A 22,703-nucleotide genomic window follows, 5' to 3' on the forward strand; every position below is an offset into this window, starting at 1 on the left:
TTTTTCGCTTCTTTTATAAAGATGAAACAAACAAACTTTTAAACCGTGAATACTTTACATACATACGAAATAAACGTTACTTTAAAGCATAATAAACATGTATATTTTCAAATAGGCACTTATAAATTTTTTCCTATCGGTTATTGCTTTTATATTATATCTTTACATTATGATCGATCTTCTATCGCAAACTTTGCGTATAACACATATTGGTTATCCTGTATAATAGATTCGTATGTAATAGATTTTTTATATGAAACGTAATTTAAAAAAAAAAAAAAAAAAAAAAAACCATAGAAACGATCTCGTTCATTGTTGTCGACGCAATGGTTACAATGGTGTTCCCCTCTACGGACATGTGCGGATATTAAAGCTGATCCGTGTACATAATGGAAAAATTAATACTCGTTATTTATTAGCACGTATAATTTTTTTTCTCAATTCTCTAGTTCGTTTCTCTTAAATGAACCTTTACGGTCGTCATTCTTCGCGCTTTAATTGGATAGCTCGCGACGAAAACACAAGCCAGGGGTAAGCCAATTTCTCTCGCAGAATGCGAGGCAGTCCCGGATATTCTCTGACGGTACCACCGTCGCTCCTGCCGTAAAGAGACAGGAATTCGCGCGGCAGCCGTAGCCGGGTCGACGAGCCGTTTTCGCGCGTTCATTATTTCGTAAATGCGAGAACATCCGACGCTTTTCGCGCCGTGTTATCGCCACCCACTTGCTTCAATCACGCTCGGAACGCACGGCGACAATCGGCATTGTCATCGCGCTGCGAAACGCGGTGCGCAAGCTCGGGCGTTAATTGTGCAGAAAGGCGCGCGAGCCCCGACGCCTGAAGTCGACGAACCTAAAACTAGGTTGACACTCGACAGGTAATTTGTATCGCATTAACGCGCACCCGACGCAATACGCGCCGCGAATTTATTCTCCGTCTTAATGGAAAACGCGTGTATGTGCAAGGGTGTATAAAGTACGCGCGGAGCGCGAAGTGAGACCGATCGATCCTTATACCCATCGCTCTTGCGGTCGATTTGCTCATCGGGTCACCGGGTTATCGGGTTATCGCCGATCGATCGTTCGTTAACATCGTTACCGCGCGTCAAGCCATAATGTGGATAATTCGGAAAAAGATATTAAATGGCGATAGATTTTTCCTTTTTTTTTTTTTTTCTTTAATGGAGAAAACTCTCGTACTCGCTTTAAAGTATTCGCTGAAAAGTGTGTTTTAGTTGACGACATTCAACTTTTAAATGTGTTTTTTTTTTCTTTTTCTTTTCAGCACCCATTCACGCACGCGTGGACGAAACGCAGATGGACACGCACGAGGGCTCGACGGTGCAGCTGCAGTGTCGATTTCCGCCTCCGCGAGAGAATGTTACGTGTTTCTGGCTGACTCACACGAACAACAATCTCGACAATGCGGCGATCGAGAACCGCTCGCTGTCGCCCAACTATAAGGTGTTTATGAATCTGGAGGAGGGCCGCTACGATCTGCAAATCAGAAACGTGTCCTATGAACGCGACAACGGCAAGTACGAGTGCAGAGTGAAGGTCAGCAGCACCGGTACCGATCTTCACAGGAAGTACATTACCCTGACAGTGCTGAGGGCACCGGGCCCGCCGACGATATCGCCCGCCTCCGCACCGGCCACGGAGGGTCAGCGCCTCGAGCTGCAATGCAACACGTACGGCGGTAGTCCCGAGCCGGAAGTGAGATGGTACCGCGGCAATAGCACTGTACCACTGCACACAGGTAGAACGCTGATGGTGGAACCCACACGGGAGGACGACCGAGCGATCTTTCGGTGCGTCGTGAGGAATCGGGCGATGCGCGAAGGCGAAACTTTGGACGCCTCGGTGACGCTCGACGTCAACTACTTCCCGCGCGTGACCGTCGGTCCGGAAAATCCGCTCAAGGTTGAGGTGAACGGCACCGCAACTCTCAAGTGCCACGTGGATTCGAAGCCGATGGTCGGCATGGTCCGCTGGTGGCGGGACGGCAGTTTTATCGCCACGAATTTTAAGCACGTGATACCTAAAGTGACGCTGCAGGATGTCGGCAGGTACACTTGCCAGGCGGACAATGGGCTCGGCAAACGTACCGACGCTTCCCTGATCCTGGACGTGCTCTACCCGCCTACGGTTTCGATCGAGGGTGATACCTTTCGAGTGGCCGACGTCGAGGATAGCGTGACCATTCATTGCAACGTGACCGCCAATCCGACGCCGTCGGTGATCGAGTGGCTGCGAGATGGCCGGCCGGAATTCAGGCAGCCGGGCTCGATCCTGCGATTGACCCGGGTCACGGCGGAGCACGCTGGTAATTACACGTGTCGCGCGGTCAACACGATCCATCCCACTGGTGGCGAACGCAGGAATCATTCGGCATTTGCCAGCGTCACCATTCGAGTTCGACACAAGCCCGGCCCGGCTAGAGTGACTCCGGACTCGCCGGTTGCCGTCGAGGGCTCCCGGGTGATACTCACATGCATGGCCAGCCCGGCCGGCTATCCCGAGCCACAGTACAAGTGGTGGAAGGAGGGCGAGGGCGGTACGATCTTGATGCCGACGCCATCCGGTCCAAAGTACGAGATCGATTCGGTGCATCTCGGCAGCGAGGGCACATACAAATGCCACGCGATCAACGAGATCGGCATTGGCGAAGCCGCGTCAGTAAACCTCACTGTTCACCAACCGCCAAAGATACTCACCAAACTGCAACCTCATGTCACGAGAAAGTAAGTAGTAACTTTGTTAAACTTTTCTTTTGGATTATTGAAAGAATAGCCGAATTTCCATCTATAAAAAGAGCCATATTCTCCTAAAATAATCCTTTACTTTTATTGGAAAATTGTTTTGTTAAAATTAATATTTTTAGAAACGTATAATTATAACATATTTTAAACGTTGCGCTATGGAAAATAACAAATATATTGCAAATATAATTGACTTTTTTCTAAAGTTGCATGATTTCTTCATCTATTTGAACTTTTAATTCTTCAGTTGTTTTGAAATGCGTTGGCGTAATTGTAAAAGTCTGCGGACTCTCTTGTTTTCTTCTACCCTTCTCTTCTGAGAGAATAAAACAGTTCTTTGCGGATAGAACAAGATATATGGTCCGTTCTAATAATGTAACGTCTTCTCGCTTATCGCAGAGTCGGCGAGTCGTCGTTCCAAGTATCCTGCGTAGCGCAGGGCAAGCCGCGGCCTAGCGTGCGCTGGCTGAAGGACGATCAAGAATTAACGGCCGACGAGAGGCTCTACAAAGTAATTACGACGGCGTCGGAGGGCCACGGTAGCGTAATAACCGTAAATTCTACGTTGAGCTTTTTGGGTCACGCTCGTCCGCAGACGGACGAAATCGTGGCGAGCGATCGCGGCAAGTACACCTGCGTCTTCATGAACGAGGTAAAGAAAGTCGAGTCCACGATGATGCTCAAGGTGGAGCACGAGCCGATAGTGCTCCATCAGCACGGCAAGGTGGCCTATAATCTCCGCGAGACCGCCGAGGTGGCCTGCAAGGTACAAGCGTGGCCGAAACCCGAGTTTCAGTGGAGCTTTGGCACCAACGCCGCGACTCTTCAGGGCTCCTCCAGCGACGGTCATTACGAGATCACCGCTACAAGCGACAATTATGATGCGTATACATCCGTCCTAAGAATGACCAATATCCGCGAATCTGATTACGGCGATTATACCTGTCGCGCCGCCAATGCTCAAGGTAGCGTCGTGTCTACCATCAGATTGCAACCGAAGGGAGCGCCGGAAAGACCAACTAATATCACTGCCATGGAAATCGGCCCCACGTATGTTGCGCTTTTGTGGCAATTGGGTTTCGACGGCGGCCTGCCTATCACCAAGTACTTTGTTTCGTACAGAAGAGTGGCCGGTGGTGACGAGATTGTAGCGCCGGATTGCGCACCTCCTCGCGGACCGGCCGGCCAATGGCTCGAGCTCGATTGCCGACGATCAAATCCATGTAACGTGACCAATCTAGAACAACATCAGACTTATACCTTCAAAGTGAAGGTCTATAATACTAAAAATCATTCCGATTACTCCGACGAGGTGACCGCCACTACGGCGGTGGCAAAGATACCTACTCCGCTGCGGGTGAACTTCGATCCGGAGAGCGGCACGCTCGCCATTAACGTTGGTGCCACGTGTCTGGCGTTAGTGGCGTCTATCGAGAAGTTTGATGGAGGCTCCGATAGTTCATGGAGAATCGTTGATGAGTGGCCTCTCGAAGTTCTCGGGAGTGCACCTACTCAAAGGGAAGGAATATTGGACGATCCCGAAGCAGCTGATTCGGAACCTCGGCTTAGAGTTAGACTCTGCCTCAAAGCAGATCGGCAGAAGTGTGGCGAGTACACGGAAGCCGAAAGTAAGTTTATCTTTGAAAAGTAATGTCATTATATAATGATTTAGAAAATTAACTATAGTCAATTAAAATAATATTCAATATTTTGTACGTTTGCGGAACCAAGATCTTATCACGTTAGAATTTAATAAACACAAAATATTTTATTGATCAAAAAATTTAATATTCTTAATGAATATTTTTTTCATTAATTATTTATGTCCTGTAACTTTAAAATAATGTGTGATGTTTTAAGTTGGAACTACATAATAATTTTAGCGATTGTACTTTTGTAATGATTTTCTTGGATTGAAGCAATTTTCTTATTCTTTCTCGCAGTTGGACCATCCTATATCGCGCAAGCCGGTGCTCTCGCAACGCCAACTTTAATCGCACTGATAGTAAGCGGAGCAGTTTTTCTACTCTTCGCAGCATTGCTGCTGCTGTTCTGCCGGTGCCGGCGAAAACACGCGACGAAGACGAAAGATTACGAGATGGACTCGAACGCGTAAGTTTTCATCTCGCGCCAAGCTATCTCTCGCTATGAACGAAGAATGCTTTACGTTAAGCTAAACGACGTGTTGCTTCGCATGACTTGGATAAAAGAAGGCAGCTCACATCTATTCTTTATTTTTGCAGCGTTCGCCCGAGTCTCGTGGCAGGTAACGGTCAACAAACGCAACCACCGCCTCCTTACTATGCCGAGAATAAAGCGCTGGAGCATAGCTTGGATCATGCCCTGGCTCTGGAAGACTCGAAAACTCCCGCTTACTCGCAATCGGGATATGGTTATCATCAACCTAATCATAACATTAACGGTAAACGTCACAGATATAAAGAAAAGGATTTTTCTCTTGGATGATTGCATCGCGCGCTTATTATATCTCGGTGAAAATTCTCGGGAAATACGTATAGAATACGCGTTATATGATCTTTTTCCGATTTTTTACAGGCGTGAATATGGGATATATGGATAATAGTTACTCAAATTCCAACAATGGCGGTTCCGTGAATTCGCAGGACTCCATATGGCAGATGAAGTCCGCCGCGGCAAACGGCGTTAATCAGCCCTACGATCTTGCCGGATATGGCACTACGGAATCCGATTATCCCACGCATCCTCATTATCTTCCGCAACGGGAGAATTACAGAGAGAGCCATAATCTGAGCCGACAGCAGTTCTGTTCGGAGCCCTTTGCCACCGTCGTCAAATCTCAGAAACACGTTGGTCAGTATTAGCCTTACTTACGATCGTTTCACGTGACTTTCCTCGTCCGGCGCTAGTTTCTAATGACAGTCCCTATATTACCGGTGTGCGTGTCGGGCTATAGCGTTATAGATTATATCGTACGTTACATCGATCTTCCGCGGCTACGCTACATTACTCGGCGATACCTTCCCCATTCGCGGAGAGGCTTGTTTCGAACGAACCCTTCCGCTTTACCTTTTCATCCTCCCTTACCGCCAACTTCCGCGGTCTCGCAATTTTGCTCGTTTTCATATTAATCGTTCGCTTCATCTTCGACAGATTCACCTTACGATGTGTCGGGATTGCCGTATCAGGAGAATTACGATGAAGATACGAAGCCGCCGCAACAGGTCAGTCTCTCGTATGACGAGAGTCTGGAATCGGGCTACTCCACGCCCAACAGGCGTAGAATTATCAGGGAGATAATCGTTTGAGATCTGCCTACCGGCTCACGAGCCGGAAACACGCGTACCACTTGGCTATAGCAGCAGGCCCCCTGTCATAGGGTGACGCAGCATCACACACACCTCTATCATCGTCACCGACATCGTCATCGTATGGAGATAGTTCTTGAGAATCCTTCCGTACCGCCATCGGCGAGGACACCCACCCCGCCATCAATTGCGACGTCGGCCACAACAGCGACATCGCAACTGGGTCTTCCGATGTGTCCATCACACCATTTTCCGCAACACGCGGCTTACGATACAGGTTTAGGACGTGGTCCATCATCACTGCCCGCGGAGGATTACTACGCGAGAAATTGGCACGGACTGACATCATACGGCGAACTGAACGACACTGGCGTGCCGGCACCGGTGACGGTCCGACGAGTTGACAAGTCTGGATTACTAGAGATCGCAGAGACGGATCCTGTAACATGTCCGCGTCCTTGCGTGCTTACTGGTGCGGAGGATGTCGCCGCACGCTCTGTGCCGTTACGGGTCGATCGTTCGGGGCTGTTAGAGGCAGTTCCCGAAGCTATCGATCAGATGGAAGATCACTATAACAATGGCAGTACAATGATGACGAAAATGCTCGATGAGGCCGCGTCTCTGCCACGAGGAGAAACGTTAAAAGTGGATGCTGATGTTAATCCTCGCGTGTTCGAGGGAGATTGCCTACTGGAACGGCCATCTTCCTTGGAGGGACAAGCCTACCCGGACGAAGTCGACACGAAGAGCTGTACGGTGGATATCAAAGCGTTAACCGGAATTCGATTTGACGCTTCCAAAGCCACGGAGAGGCTATCGCACTTGCCGTTCTCACCCGGTCCTTCCCTGCGCCTTTCTTTTCGGAACGATTCTTCGAGGACATCACCTCTGATAGGCCGTTGCGCGGACTCGGCCCAATCACGTAATCAGAAGTCTCCAGAATTTGCCGCGAAGTATACTTCCACTTCCAGGAAACTCGCCAACTCGTCGCAGAGTCCGATTATGCGAGAACGATCGCAAGTAAAATGTTCCAAGGACAACGACGATTTAGCTCAATCAGTTGTCTTGGAAGAGCCAACGGTCGACACGAGCGAAACACGCCGCGAATCGCTATTTGCGAAAGCAAGCGCGGAGCAAGAGGATGATCCACCGGGAGAGGAGAGAGCCGAGGCGGAAGGATGCGAGCATACGACCATCGAGAGTCTCGAAGAGGATGAAGTATCGTTCAAAGGGTCCAACAAACTTCTCGACAACGACAATGTCCAAACGCTTAGAGTGATTATTCTATCGGAACAATTGTGAAAGTGATTGTGTAAATCGAATGCAATAATTATAGACAATGATGTCGATATACGCGTGTACCGGGAATGAACAGATATCAACGATACGGTCCCCCGAGAGAAGTTATCAACTGTCGACAATGAGAGCGATGTATCTTGCGCGGAACATCGCTCTTCCTTGTCTGTTTAATTTATCGACTTTGGCTAATAAGTCTATATAATTAAAAAAACTTTTTAAAGAAATTTTATTATTTGATATTTATGTATTTTTGTTGAATATTAATCACGCTACTTTTAGAACATACTTTGAGAAATCAAATATTGTATAGATTGCAATATATAGCTTTGTTTAATTTTAAACCACTCGAGACTGATTAAATATTATTATTATTAATGCTTTGAATCCAGCATTTGTATTAATATTTAACAATGTTATCGGTCTTGAAATAACTGCCATTCGGGATTCAATGTGTTAATGTATTAATTAATCAGCCTGGACACTCGAGTCACAACGAAATTTTTTTATGCATTAGTCATAATGTTACTCTGTTGGGTTGACTGACCAATGTGATGATATTACGCTCGTGTGATTTCATTGCATTTATTCGTATTTTCTGCATAATTGTGTTTTCTTCTATCGAGTGAATCTGAAGGGGATGTACGATCCTCGTGAGATGTGTGTCTATAAGCGATATTCACGTGTTACGGTGTTAAAATACTAGGACACGCAAGAAAAAATGCCGTACGTATAAACGGGAAGATATTTCAAGAATGGAAGAGGGACAGCTCAGTGAAGTCTTTCGAACCAATGGCGCGCAAAAGTTGTACGATTACGGTGACGATATACGGCATTCGATGCATTTTATACTTTTATATACGACTGTAGGTGATGCTGTCTCTTCGAATGACATGTGGTTGCGGTTTCTCGCGATCGAAGATATTATCAATATATATACATATATACATATATATATATATATATATATATATATATATATATATATATATATTGACCGAGGCGATTAACGCCGTCGGTTTTGTAAGTATGTACTAGAGGTAGTGTTTATAAATTAGAGATGTATTCTTCTTTTTCGCGGAGAACAGTTTTTAATTGAGACGACTGTCGGGCTGAAATGACCAAGACGATAATTTCAAACATCATCTGTCTCGTGACGTAATCCAGACAATTCAAGTATCCAAAAGATGTCAAAGGCACATTTTCTTTTAGATGTCCCTCGGATGTCTTTTGGATTATTGCATTGCACGGGAAGACGACGGGGCGCATTGAATATTCATCGCACACAGCTGTAAATATTTCCAAGTAAATTTCCCAAGGTACTTAACAACGTAGAAGAGTCTGCTATGTTGTTAGATGCGATATGCAAGTTTGTAATCGTATCGCTGCTTGGCAGTCGCGAAGAAAGCACGCGAAGAAACTTGGGAACAACCCAAAAACGAAAGCGACAACGAACTTCGCTGTTTCAGCCAGAATATATTTCGGACTAACGGTAGATATTATATGTATAGACTTTTTTTTACGTTTGTGCGAATATTCTACGCGTCACTCCGTTTTATAGTTGTATGCGGCGTGTAGAGATTACGTACATTTTTTTGTTGAATTTTACTTCCTCTTTTCTCCCTCATTTTTCATTTTTTTTAAACTTTTGTATCGTCGATCGGACGCCGGCAAAGTGAGTCTTCGCTCGCGAGAAACGTGAAAATATAATAGGACAAAGTACGAAGCTACATATTGCTATGCTATATAATGCAATTTCACGAATACTTCGGTGTAATAAATTGTAAAGCATCTGTTTGGATAAGAAATTCTCATCCAAAAGGGAAAAAATTTTCAGGCAAAAGATCACTTTATCTAATTACTCGTTATTTCATTTCGTATATACTTTCACGTTTGCGGGTGCAGAAACACTTTTGTCCACACCGTCTGTTCGTACATCATTTGTTGATCTCATTTGCTCGTAATGCAATCTCGGAGACATCGTGATCGCATCTCGTTGCGATTGCACGTTCGGCCATTAGTCTCGTGTACCACGACGTATAGGCGCAATTAGGAACACAAATACTTTAGGTATATTCCACCGAAATGATGTCGTGTTGCACGTATATACAACGCGATCGTAACGAGTCTTGTTGGACGTAATATAATCTTCGCTGATTACTTTGCTAATGAAATAACAGTGTATTTATCAAGCATGATGTCGGTCAAGTTATTTACTGTGTTGGCCCAACAGGCATTTCTATTTATTTATTTTATCACTTTTTGTGCCCATCTTTCTTTCTCTTTTGCTCTTTGATGCATTTTTTACTAAAGCGAGTTTTATTAACGCTAATATACTGTCCAATATTGAAATATTTTCCATTTTATATGCAAAAATGTTTTATCTCTTGCACATGCTCGGTTTTTTGACATGCAATCGCACTTTATCAATTACATACACCATCTCTTTTTTTTTTTTTTTTACTTCATCTTTCGCCTATTCTCGGTTCATCTGATTTGGTTGTGTATTCATTATTGTGTCTCTCTTATTTATTAGACTTACATATGTATCCCGTATACTCTCGCACTGTATTACATTTTTCTATTGATGACCGAAACAAATGATGAAAATCTCCTACTTCCATGTCTTTCATAGAGCGAAAGTTGAGCGTTAACGTTACAAACGTTACGCGTGTATTGCGTCTTGAAACCGCCGATATTCAGAATCAACAATAAGAGTACGTAATCACTTAAGGGGACACGAATACACCCATGTACAGTTGTATTCCTGTAAGTCGGACAACGTAAATTTTCTAGCCGCGAGATACGAGAGGAAAAGGGCAGGCAATAGAAAGGTAAACGCGGAGGCGGGACAGGCGAAAAGAATGGAGAAAGATGTAGTCGACATATTTTTGCACACAACGAAATCGTAGAGGATACTGCATGTTCGTTAAACACGCCTATATACTATGTAGGGTTAATAAATTTCAAGAACGCCAACAAGACCGTGTTCGATCGATTTTCGCTACCTTACGCGCGAAGAGAATGAGAATTACGCTATGCGGTTTTGTATATAATACATAGCGAAGAGAAAGATAAAGCGAGAGAGAGAGAAAGAATATATATATATATGTGTGTGTGTGTGTGTGCGTGCGTGTCGGCGCGCGCGCGTGTGTATGAATGTACGGATAATGTATGCCATGGGAAAAAAGAAAAATGTTATGTTTTAAGGAAATAATTGTAAACGAAGACGAGCAGCTAAGTTGTAGAATTTCCTCGAGTAACGTCGCTCGCCGAAGTAGATGTAAATACAAGAATGTACGTTTCTCTAAACCTATATATATACACACACACACACACATATACATATTATACATGTATATATTATATATGTATATACATATATATACATACATACATATATTATACATATATATATATAATAAAGGGCTGCAATATATATATATTGCAGCCCTTTCTCCCGATTTATAATATCTGCGCGCGCGCGTGTGTGTGTGTATGTGTGTATGAATGAGAGTGTGTGAACGAGAGTTACGGACCGATTTATCTCGCTAAAAGTCGTCCATCACTCTACGAATATATGTAAAACGTATGTGTCATGCGAACAATGGAATCTTGAAAGCGGAAGCGAATGCCTACGAGCGTCGGATATAGAATATTGGATCCCCACCGAAGGCCTTCGTCGGGCTTTCGCTGATCGAACTGGATCATTTTTTTTTTTTTTTTTCGCGAAAAATCGCCGAACTCTCGCGCGAAGATCCGATACGCACCGCGTGCCGCGCATGCTTGCGTGTGCGTGGCCGCTCGCAATATTAATTAATTAGCGCGTACATTGCGCGCGCGCGCGCCGGTGCGTGCACGCGTTGCACACACATCCACGAAAAAAATTCGTATATTAATTATTATTATCCATTATAGTTATGATAGTATAACGATTATTATTTGTACAAATTTTATGTTGCAATATAAAATAAACGATGAAGCGACGATCTTGCGTCTTTAATTCTGTTGATCTTGCTCACTTATTTATCACAAATTAGGATTGACGGTTTCATCGATCTTTGCCACAAAATTACAATAAAACACATTTAAAAAAAATATTATTTTAAAACTTTTAAATTGATTTTGATCGATTTTTTGTTTCAAAATTTTTTTAGATTGATTTGTGTTGCTTCAAAATAAGAAAAAATTTATTTTGATTAACGTATTAGTTTATTTATTTGCGAATTTGTAATCATAATCTTTATAAAATTTTAAACATTTATTTCTCTTGAGATTACCTGAAGCGAAAAAAAGTCGACGCCAAGATTTATGTGGAAACTCGAATTCCAGAGAATCCCGCGTGCGATTTATATCCACAAGGGGAGCAAATTATCGAGAGGTGACCTCGTACCTACATCGACCTCGGCATCGAGACATCGATTTGAAGGACTCGATGGCGCGAGTTTGCGCCCTATCCTGGGCAGGTTGCTCCCACCTACATGCTCGATAAAATGCTCGAGGTCTTTTTATCGTGTACGATATTCGTGTTTTCCTCGCGGAAACCGTAGCGATACTCTACGCCTCGTGACGCGAACGGCCGGTGAAAAATGCGCGAACGGCTATATCGCCGGGAACAATCGATAATGGGCGAGATGCGAGTTGTCAGTGGCACGCGCAAACCTCACGATGTAACGTATAATAATATGTTGGCCGTGCTGTCGAAATACGAGAGAATCAGGTAAGAGAGTGCCCAATACAAGATGCAACGCTTTTTTACATCACATCAATTACACGGCACGTTTCCGACGTGTTGCGAAAATAATACTAGGCACCAAAGCGCATGATCCTACTGAACAGGTTCGTGTAATCTCTTCAAGATTCTGACGGTGATTCTAATTTATTATGATTGTAGCAATATTACACAGCTAATGTATTAGGTCGTAATGTATCGAGCTTTCTCGCGTTCTCGATTCAATCGCCAATCGGATATTATAAGTAATGGTAGACGAGACTCGATTGTTAAATCTCTCTCTCTCTCCTTTTCTTTTCAAAAAATATTTATCTATTTGTATTATTTAAATATTTTATGCGTACAATAGCCAAATTCTTATATTTTGCCTTGATGGGTGTAGAATAAAATAAAAAAAATGGCATCCAATTATTTCTATAGTAAATTATAATAAATATTAAGACGATGATGATAATAATAAAGTTTAATGCAATAGGATATAAAAAAAATTATCTTTTCAATCAATTAAAGTTGATTGATTTTTAACTCGCGATTTGATAAAGACGCGGCATACCTACTTTTGACAGGAATTGTTTATAAGTTTAATATACCGAGGTACGCGCGTCTCTCTGTGTATTGCTTGCCCTTCAGGTATCCCTCAAGATTGATTTTCCGTGGAACAATGAAAGGTAACGGCGCGAACAGGCACCGGCTTTCCAGTCGCGTGACTGACATCACCACGTGGAGCATTAAATTACTATTCCGCATAATTAATCAGCGCTTAAAAAACATCAGGTGTAACCTATGCAAAAAAAAAAAAAAAAAAAAAAAATTGTGCCAATACTCTGTGCTATTCATTCGTATCGGGGTACCATACCAATAATACGTGACTCGACGGATAAGAGACAAATGTAATTTCAAGACTTGCAATAACAACGATGAATCGAGAGGAATCGAGAGCAACAGGGATATATCGTGCTTGTCAATGATGAATGTCACGATGAATGCCGTACCGAGGAAAATACTGGCATAATGTTAATTGTAATTCAAATGCTATTGCGACGATTTTTCGACGTATTATCGTGTTGTGTTAAAAATATATCTCGAGTATTCGCGAGCTCCCATTTCTTTACATTTGTTAACGTTGCGTCCACGAATGTCTGGAATTCAGCCGTGTCCTATAGTCCAAACGTTGTTTATGCATCGAAACGTAAGCAAATTTTTTTTTTTTTTTTTAGTCCGATGTAGAAATATCTTTAAAGATTCTTATAATATTCGCTTTTAAATATTCGATTTTGTTAGTAAATATATTATATATTGTAATTATAAATTTTAGATCTTGATTTTTGATTATTTTAATAATGCTACATTAATTTCATACACTCGAAACTTATTGTTTCTAATCGAGGAAGAAATTATCGCGACATTTTTACGTGTAAAAATTTTCACTTTAATTTTTTTTCCTCCCATGAAAAAATTACGCGGCCGGTCTCGAGTTCGAGATAATAATAGTCGCCAATGACACCAACGTGTCCTAGTAATAACAAATCGATATTCCGCATATAGAAATATTCAATCGGTGTTCAGGCCATAGCATTGTTTAATTACCGTGTGACGTAAGGTTATTAATATTAGAGCTGTCAATATCCGATTACACAACGATATCTCTGAAAAGTATCAAGTTAATCAGTTATCACGGTAATTCAGTCAATTATATTCCACTGGTATCCATTCATATGTTTTTCTTCATGTTCTTTCGTGATGTAAATATATAGTTTATATTTTATATAATAATTTAAGATCCATACATTTAAAGTCAGAGATACAATAGTCTAATTTTGAATTTTAATTAAATAACGCAAAGATCGTGTTCATATCAAGTCAACGCGAGAATATAAGAATTAGATTGCCACATTTAATAGTAGATTTTTAAATAATCTAGATTAATTATCATTAAACCAATTACATACCAGTTGGTCCCTTTTTTTCTGTTTCACTAATTAAATGCCAATCAATCTTATCCAATATTTATAGGGACGATTCTATCTTTAGCGCAATTGTATATGATTGAGTTAATCAGAGTGTTTTAAGCGATTGCTAGTCATCGAGTCTATCAGGATGACGCGTTGACGAGGTAGTGAGCTCATCCGGCACCGTGTTTGCTTTCGCAGCGACCAGCACGCGGCGAGAGAGTCAAAGCGACGACGACGACGACGACGACGCCGTGATCGCGGATGCCGCAGCTCTCGATTATCGACCACGGATGCACGCCTGCCATGGTCAAGGCGCAGCCGCGGCCCAGGCGCGGTCGCCGCGATCAAAGCTGTCGGACTTCTTCCACCTCTGGGTCAACAACATCCGGCTACTCTACTGGAGCTTAGACGATCTGGCCCCGCGATCACTCGAGGGAATGGGCAATCTGCAGAGCGACGGTAAAAAGAAGCAGAAGAGGCGGGAGACCGCGGCAGTACCGGCGTCCATATCCACGGGGGAGCTTGAGACCATCGAGGACCAGAGGAAGGATAAGCGGGACCAACCGCCCAAGATTCCCGATGGGTGCGACGAGCCGCGCGAAGCGATCAAGATCAGCTTCGAGAAGGTGCAGACGCCGGGACACACCAAGAGACCGGCACCGCAGCCACCGAAGATCATATTATCCCAGGTAGCGTTTTTTTTTTTTTTTTTTCTTGTATTCAAGTCCACGAAACTATCGATTGGACGAGAAATCTTTTCGGCGATATTACATGTAATTTGAGACTGCGTGTATTTAAAAAATTAGACACACGTTAATAAAATAAAATAAATATAATTAATAGAAATATTGAATATTAAACAGAAAAAAATTTCCAAAGCATTGCATGCTTATCTTTATCTCAAATCATTACGTTGTACGTAGTACGATTATAATATAGAAATGTCTTATAATTAGGACACGGAGAAAAGTATAAAGCCTGAATGTCGCAAGGATACCGTAATAACACCGAAGCCATGTGTGACTACGACGGAGTCTTTTCGCCCGAGTATCACGACGTCGACACCGGTGCAAACCCCGACGACACCACAGACCCAGCTACCACCATTACTGGTAACCGATTCGTGGCGTTTGGCAAACAAGGGCCTAGTCGTTACGGAAATGCCAACGCCGCCTAGCCAGGAATCCTCGAGCGACAGTGTCTTCACTGATCCCGGGGAGCTCACCATGAGCCCGGTCACGGCATCCACGAAGACACAAGTGGCGAAATTGGACCATGAATCGCCTCTAAAGATGATCGACAGCAAGGAAAAAAAGAAAACTCCGTTTGTGATCTCGAGACACAAGAAGATCCACTTGTCAATGCTGAGTCCCCGAATAAGTGAGGAATATTTTACTAATTTTGTAATTTAACGGCGTTACTCATCTTCTTACACAATTTTACCGAGTGATTAATCAGCTTTTAAAAAGTTAAATGAGTCGTTGACGACTTATGTAAAGCTTGAGGATTCTGTGTAGGTTGAAACGCAAATATAGCTCGTATAAGTGATATTGTTTAAGAAGAGCCTAGAGAGAGCCTAGTGTATTGGACCTAAATCAACATAGTTTATGCGTCTCTGACACTCGATGTCCTAAATGAGCCTATCATTTTCAGACGTGACGTTGAATAACAAGACTGCGCCATCAGATATGAATGCCAGTACTCTGCAGAGACGACACAGTGTCTACGAGTCGCCGGTGAATGAAGGTACGGTGCTAAGAAGAGTGGCCAGCTTAACCCTGGATAGTAATAGCGCCAAGAAGAAGAGAAGTTCCAAGAATATCGCTACTCAGAAGACGGATCGCTACAAGCAATTCGAAGGTGAGAGACAAATGATAAGGGGGGGGGGGACAACGAATGGTTGAAATTCTTACAATTTCATCAATCTTTTCAAACGAAACGAAATTTTTCAAAAAGCTTTTGGAAGATCTGAATTTTTTTTCTGACTCCGCACTTGGAGAATTCAGGGCACAACGATGATATTTCACCACGATATAAAACATTTTTATAATTATACTATATGGGTCAGCGCACGACCTAGAGCGTATCGCTCTAGAACGATCGCGAATCTTATCTCATGACGGAAGAAAAGGCGCGCGATAACGTTACGGAGGGTAAACACACGGCTACGGCATCTCTTTGTTTTTTCCTCTATTGGAATGATGTAATTTACGAGACGCTCAACGAATCGCAAAGTATCGCAGAACCGATAGATAACAGATCATGACGAGTTAATGCATCGACAAGACAACCGTCGCCTTTCATCGGCGCGGCGCTATCGCGATTGAAAACCGGTCACCGAATAATCATCGTATCACATATTGGCGTGACCGAAGTTAAAGCGAACGATATGTATTAATAGTCAAATGTGCTTGTTTACCGATAAGTCTTATCGATGGGGCGTATGCGGGGTTAAGCTCTTGGATTTGTGCTCGTGCTCTCCCGTGTATTCGCCCATCAATGAGATGTGGCAGTTATTTGTGGAGCAGCACAGAGTGAAATACATCTCGGAGACAAGCGTGACATTACATGAGATGAGGAGGTTTCTAGCGGATGTATGTACGCGGAATCGAAGAGCAATTGCGAGAAGAAAACGAATGAGCGTTTTCACGTGTATGTTTCTCCGACGAAGATGAATTAAAATATCAGTTCTTTTAATCGAGGAAAACTATACTTGACACTAACAATTCGACAGCCTTTTCCGAAAAGTAGTTTTTTTTTCTTTCACCCGTGACGTTACTGCTACTTCAGTGATGATTGCAGATAATTTTAGAATTTGAGATATGTATTTCATATATTTTTATTTGTATATATTTATATTATTTTTGTATATAATATTTTTTTAAAAGTATCATTAATGATGAAATGATTAGATAAGATAATCTAAACGAATTTCTCGTTGGTTGAGTGATAAAAGGAGATAAGAATTACACAACGATAAAGAATTGTTTTGTTCTCAGAACATGCATCGTTAATTAGGATTGATTATATGTTCGTAGAGGTACAAGTGTCGTTAATCCTGCTAATATAAAGCTTAACTCGAGATAAAACAGTTGCTCATTCGGGAATTTGTTTAGCTTGCCAAACGATGAAAAGAACATATCTAGATACAATATTCGCTTAGTTTTCTTGTGAATTTAACAAAAAAAAACTACTTTTCTATAATAATCATGTATAATAAATGGATTTTCTAGAACAAGAACTATCAACATCTAAGATCACTGCGTTATCAAGCAAAAGTGTGAAGAAAAGCATCACGCCCGTGGTAAAATCTTGATCTATTTATTAATTCGATAATGTTTTATGTATCCGTCGTGATTTTTTATTATTTATTTATTTTTATAACGTTCTGTTTTAATCAGATAGATCGGACTCGTGTGTTGGCGGATGAGTTTCGTTCAGCTCAAAGTAAATCGAGCCAAGCGTACGGTGAACACTCCATGCCTGAAGATATACATAGATATGAGGAAGAGGTGAAGAAACTGAGAGATGAAATCAAACGACTGCGCGAGATATCTATAAATCGACAGAAAAGTACTAAAGGCCAGTCTACTCAAACATCACCGAGAAGCTCGTCACCTATCATTGGAAGCGCTAGAGAAACAAACAATTTCAGCAGAGAATCCTCAATCAGAAGTGATTTTGTTGCAGATCTCGAGGAAACCAAGATGACTCGCGTGCTTTCTCCCGCATCGACCGACAAAGTTGAGAATCGGTCGTGCTTATCGCATCAGGTAAACGCGTTAAATGAGCATTTGGCACCGTTGCCACCTCCACCTCCACCTCCACTACTGGAATCATTCTCCAAGAGCAGATCTATCTCAACAACATCGTTACAGTCCTTCATCCCGCCACCTCCGCCGCCGCCATCTCCACAAGTGCTCGCATCCGAATCGGCACAAGATAGCGAGAGGACAGTTTCATCGTCGGTGCGAAAACTAACGGATATTTCGAGGATACCATCAGGGACGCCACCTCCGCCCATGTCGACGCAAAGTGTCACGAATACATTTGCACCCGCGCCTCCTCCGCCACCCCCACCCCCGCCACCGCCTACGCCGATGTTTAATACGATGATACCTCCCCCTCCGCCGCCGCCTATGCAAATTATCATAAGTGCGATATCTCCGCCGTCTCCTCTGCAGAACACGGTACCTCCGCCACCACCTCCGCCAGCACCTCCGTCCATGCCAGTGCGGAAAGTCGACAGTGATATACCTCTTCCGCCACCACCGCCACCACCTATGCCTCCTCAGGGTGTCACGTATGAATTATCCGCATGTAGGAAGATCGGGATACCTCCGCCGCCACCGCCGCCGCCCACGCCGATGTTAAACACGTGCGGGGTACCACCGCCGCCGCCTCCCCCGCCACCTCCGCTTGCATCGATGACAAGTGGACTGATTAACGCGATATCACCACCGCCGCCATTACCTGGAGCTCAGAGTTTTATGAATGGTCCACCGCCTCCACCGCCGCTACCGGGTATGCCAACGTTAAATGGTATACTTCCTCCGCCACCGCCTCTAATCGCGGGATCAGGTGCAGGTCCTCCACCACCGCCGCCTATGGTACCCCCGGCACTTCCGGGGGCGACAGGACCCTGTTCTTTACCCGCTCCACCAATCGGAGGATGGAATCCGCCTAGCAGAGCTAGTAGGTATCGAAATTACAAAAGTACAGAGTACTCTCAATTCTTTTCATTATCTCGAAATAATCGAGAGTACACTGTACAATCCTTCCGCGACGGGATTTCGATATTTGCATCGCGTAACACAGTGTTTTATTTTTATAGTTATGAGGAAACAACCTTTGAATCCTGATGTGCCTATGAAGCCACTATACTGGACAAGAATTATAGTGCCAGTTACTGCGACTAGTCAAACTTCCGCTGCTTCAGAATCGCCAATCCAGGTAAATAAAAAGCAGAGATTACAAGGCGATAAAATTAACAATTAATATAAATAGTGATTATTTTAAATGCGTTGTCGTGTTTTCATATTATCTTATCTAGGTGCCTTTGTGGTTAGAGCTTGCGGAGGAAGAGAGTATAAACATGAAAGAGTTCGCCGATTTATTTTCGCGGCAAGTGAGACAAAAGAATCCGGCCAAGAAAAGCGAAGAGACAGCGAATAAAAGCTCGAAGATCCAACCAGCGAAAATATTGGATTCGAAACGTTCGAAAATGGTGGGAATTCTTGAAAAAAGTCTGCATATTGATTTTAGCGAGATTGAGAACGCGGCTTATAATTTAGATACAAGCGTAATCAGTTTGGAGACTCTGCAACAGATCTACGAAATCGTGAGTAAACAGTACGATTAAAAATCTAAGTACAAAATTCAGTACATGTAGTTGATTTTTCTTCATTTCTGAATACAATTAATTATACGTTACACATCTATAATCGCGTCTACTTTAAGATTTTGTAACCTATAGAAACCTACAGAGAAAGAGATAGCAGAAATCGCTGCTCACGAAGCAGAGTATCCGGATATTCCTATTGATCAGCCGGAATTATTTCTCAAACGATTATCTGGCATAAAGCATTTTTCCGAGAGGATAGCCTGCTTAATGCTTCAGTCGGAATTCCAAGACGCAATCTCGTCGGTCTCGTATAAATTGAATAACGTACGAACTACCTGCGATTTTTTGATGCAATCCGAGTCTTTGAGAAAAGTGATAGCCATCATACTGACTCTGGGAAATTACATGAATGGCGGAAATATGATGCGCGGCCAGGCTGACGGCTTCGGTCTGGAGATCCTTGGTAAACTGAAAGATGTAAAATCCAATGTACCCGGTGTCACCTTGTTGCACTATGTCGTCAATGCAAAATTATCTATGGAAAATGATCATAACTTTGACGAGCCGTTAGCACTACCCGTGCCTGAGCCGGCTGACATCGAGGCTGCATCCACGATCAAGTTTGACGATATTGCCAAGGAACTTGACAGATTGGAAAAGGAACTGCAGAGTAAATGATATTAATAATGTTACGCCGCTTGAAAATTATATGATTATATATATTTTTTTATCTCATATAGTCTATAAATTCTTTTTATTTTTTTTATAGAATTAATATATATATATATATATATATATACCAGCTATTCTACGATAAAAATAGAATTTATGCTCTGTTCTAAATTTTGTAGACATATCGAATATAATTCTATATCAATTTTGTAGAGTTAAATATACTTATATGTAAAAATATTAATATAAATGAAACTAATTTGTTTTAGTATGCGCGCAAAAGTGTAACACCGTCGTGGAAGCGGATCCAACTACGTCCAAGGTGTTCAAGGAAAAAATAGATTCATTTATGGCGAGGGCGAGTATCGAATTGGCAAACGAAAAAGAAGAGCTATTGGAAGCTAAAAATAGATTCAAGGCCGTAATGCGATTTTATCAGTTCATTCCCAAAGGTGCCACACTGGAGACCGCGGAACCTTACGATTTCTTCAACCTGTGGCTTGGTTTCTGTCGGGATTTTAAGGTACATTTTGCAGCGTTCGCGGAAATATGCAAGTGAGTCGATTATGACAGATCGTGCTTTACAGGATATTTGGAAAAAGGAACAGCAACGAATACGAAAGGAGCGAATGGAGGAAGCTCGCAAGAAGCTTGAAAATAAATCCGATGTCGTGAGAGTAAAATTAAATCCTCACGGACTAAAGGCGCGATTACAAAAACTGGCGAGTAAAAAGCAGACTCAAAGATAGTCTTATCGGAATATGTAGAAATTGATAATTTCAGAAATGGAGATTTTTCCGCCGACGATTTGTATATAATTATACTAGTCAAATTACGAATTTCATAAATAATCCTCTCGCGTTTAATATAACAGCCTTCAATAATTGTATATTAATTTTTTATTTACATTGTGTGGTTTTTTTTTTGTTATTTTTAAGCTGGGAATGATAAATTCGCGAAATTTGTTTTCACGACTACAAATTTTACCTTCAAAGCAAAATGAACTGCTTTGTGCAAATTATTAGCTTATATATACAGAAACTTAAAAAAATATATATTTTGCCTATAAATATTTATTATAACCGTGCATTTAAAATCACGATAGCTTAAAAGTCACTTTTCAGGGGCAAATCTTTAATTGCTCAAAATTAATAGGATAATTTTCGATTAAATTTAAATTAATTTTTATACAAAAATATTAAGTACATATATAAATTAGAAGATATAAAATTCATGCAACGAAATTTGATCTCTTACAATCCAGATACGATGTGGATTGTCAATTGCAAATGTCCTTAAATAATTAGTCGATGAGATTTGATCTATGATACGTAAATTATAGCTATTACAGACTGAAATGTTAACTAAATGTACACTAAATCTAATATTTCAGTAGAGAGAGATAGTTTCTTGGAATTTATTGATCATTAATATCGAGCATAATTAATAATCTGATAGCAGCTTTACAGGCATCACTTACGGACATGTTTCAATCGCTATATCATTCTGAATGATTTAGCAAATGCACATTATCGATGATTGGATTTTTTTAATAGAAGAAAGTTATAGATAAAAATTCTTTCTCGCATTATTTGCATTTAATACAAAATACGCAAGCTTGAAAAAAAAATAGTGAGAAGTTCTAAGAAAGAGGAACTAAAGATAACATGTCTATAGACATTATAAACATTTGTGATGGTTTTAAAAGAGAGAAGTTTTGTGTCTCTTTATAATATACACTTATCCCGAAAATTTTTGTTATTCTAATAGAAAAGAATTGTAATATGATCAACGATCGTGATACTTGTCATTAAGTCATTATCTATTTATTTATTTATTTATTTATTCATTTATGTTAATTTATATTAGATTGTCATCAACAAATAATAATGTAAATAGAATGTTAATTATACGAGATATTGATATTTACTAAAAATCTTTTATATTTTTCTTTTTTAAAAAGAAAAACGGAAAGGATATATTATCCTTCTGCCTAGCATAAAAATAATGTTAATATCTCGATATTTATAATGTTTATCGTATCGCCTAATTATGTAAAAGCGTTATCAAGGGAAATGAATTTAAAAAGCCAGAGTTATTATTATTTTGGAAATTTTTAAATATATAAAAAATACAATAAGAATTAATACTAAATATAAAATAATAAGAGAGTCTTATCACAATATATGTATATATATATATATATATATATATATATATATATATATATATATATATAAACTATTAATATCTATACTTTATACATACAACTCTGCCTCTGTCTTTTTATATTCTCTGATACATTTAATATGTAAACTATAATTTAAAAATTTATGTTGCTCTGTGTATGTATCCAGAAATATAACTCTCTCTCTCTCTATTATGAAGAATGCGTTTTTGTTCCCCGGCATTAAAAGGACATTAACAATCTCGTATCAATTATCTTGATTAACCCACTTATGCATATTAATGCATTTCACATTTCACGCTTTAATGATATATATTTTGTGGTATTTTAAATAATTTCCATTTATGTGCATAGAAAATGTTTCATAATACAAATATAAATTTTTAATAATATTATGAGCGTGAAGAGATTTATAAATATTATTAAAAATCCTTAGTCATAGAAAAGGTTCCATAACACTAATGAATTTCA

The 22,703-nt window shown here is 41.2% G+C and overlaps 2 protein-coding genes across 7 annotated transcripts in view; both read left to right on the plus strand.

Annotated features, from left to right (window-relative positions):
• Positions 1–6,051, plus strand: part of Ed (hemicentin protein echinoid) — a 174,662-nt gene extending 168,611 nt beyond the window's left edge. For both annotated transcript variants that reach the window (XM_070303695.1, XM_070303694.1), the window contains 6 exons: positions 1,285–2,743; positions 3,161–4,389; positions 4,705–4,873; positions 5,005–5,183; positions 5,318–5,593; positions 5,894–6,051. In XM_070303695.1, coding sequence (XP_070159796.1) covers positions 1,317–2,743; positions 3,161–4,389; positions 4,705–4,873; positions 5,005–5,183; positions 5,318–5,593; positions 5,894–6,048 — 3,435 coding nt within the window. In that variant the 5' untranslated portion in view covers positions 1,285–1,316 and the 3' untranslated portion in view covers positions 6,049–6,051. The remainder of the gene's footprint in view (positions 1–1,284; positions 2,744–3,160; positions 4,390–4,704; positions 4,874–5,004; positions 5,184–5,317; positions 5,594–5,893) is intronic.
• Positions 6,052–11,824: 5,773 nt separating this feature from the next.
• LOC138936858 (formin-2) lies at positions 11,825–22,215 on the plus strand. 5 transcript variants are annotated; one of them, XM_070302627.1, is made up of 12 exons: positions 11,825–13,096; positions 14,227–14,717; positions 14,985–15,408; positions 15,682–15,888; positions 17,262–17,332; positions 17,430–17,801; positions 17,907–18,723; positions 18,863–18,981; positions 19,082–19,369; positions 19,505–20,042; positions 20,314–20,567; positions 20,632–22,215. In XM_070302627.1, the coding sequence occupies exons 1-12, from the start codon at positions 13,060–13,062 to the stop codon at positions 20,791–20,793; spliced, it is 3,780 nt and encodes a 1,259-aa protein (XP_070158728.1). In that variant the 5' UTR covers positions 11,825–13,059; the 3' UTR covers positions 20,794–22,215. The 5 variants fall into 5 exon arrangements, with proteins under 5 accessions (XP_070158728.1, XP_070158730.1, XP_070158726.1 ...); XM_070302629.1 differs by having other exon boundaries at positions 18,213–18,723; XM_070302625.1 differs by having other exon boundaries at positions 17,430–18,723.
• The last annotated feature ends 488 nt before the right edge of the window (positions 22,216–22,703 follow it).

Source organism: Polyergus mexicanus, unplaced genomic scaffold, assembly GCF_030449975.1.
Source record: "Polyergus mexicanus isolate NDT 795.1 unplaced genomic scaffold, iyPolMexi1.0 SCAF_10, whole genome shotgun sequence".
Taxonomy (NCBI): domain Eukaryota; kingdom Metazoa; phylum Arthropoda; class Insecta; order Hymenoptera; family Formicidae; genus Polyergus; species Polyergus mexicanus.

Excerpts from the sequence above, each read along its gene's own strand:
- LOC138936858 (XM_070302625.1), top strand. The coding sequence starts at position 13,060 with ATGCCGTACCGAGGAAAATACTGGCATAATGTTAATT. Across the intron at positions 18,724-18,862 it reads GAATCCGCCTAGCAGAGCTA|TTATGAGGAAACAACCTTTG; the intron begins GTAGGTATCGAA and ends TTATTTTTATAG. Across the intron at positions 20,568-20,631 it reads GTTTCTGTCGGGATTTTAAG|GATATTTGGAAAAAGGAACA; the intron begins GTACATTTTGCA and ends CGTGCTTTACAG.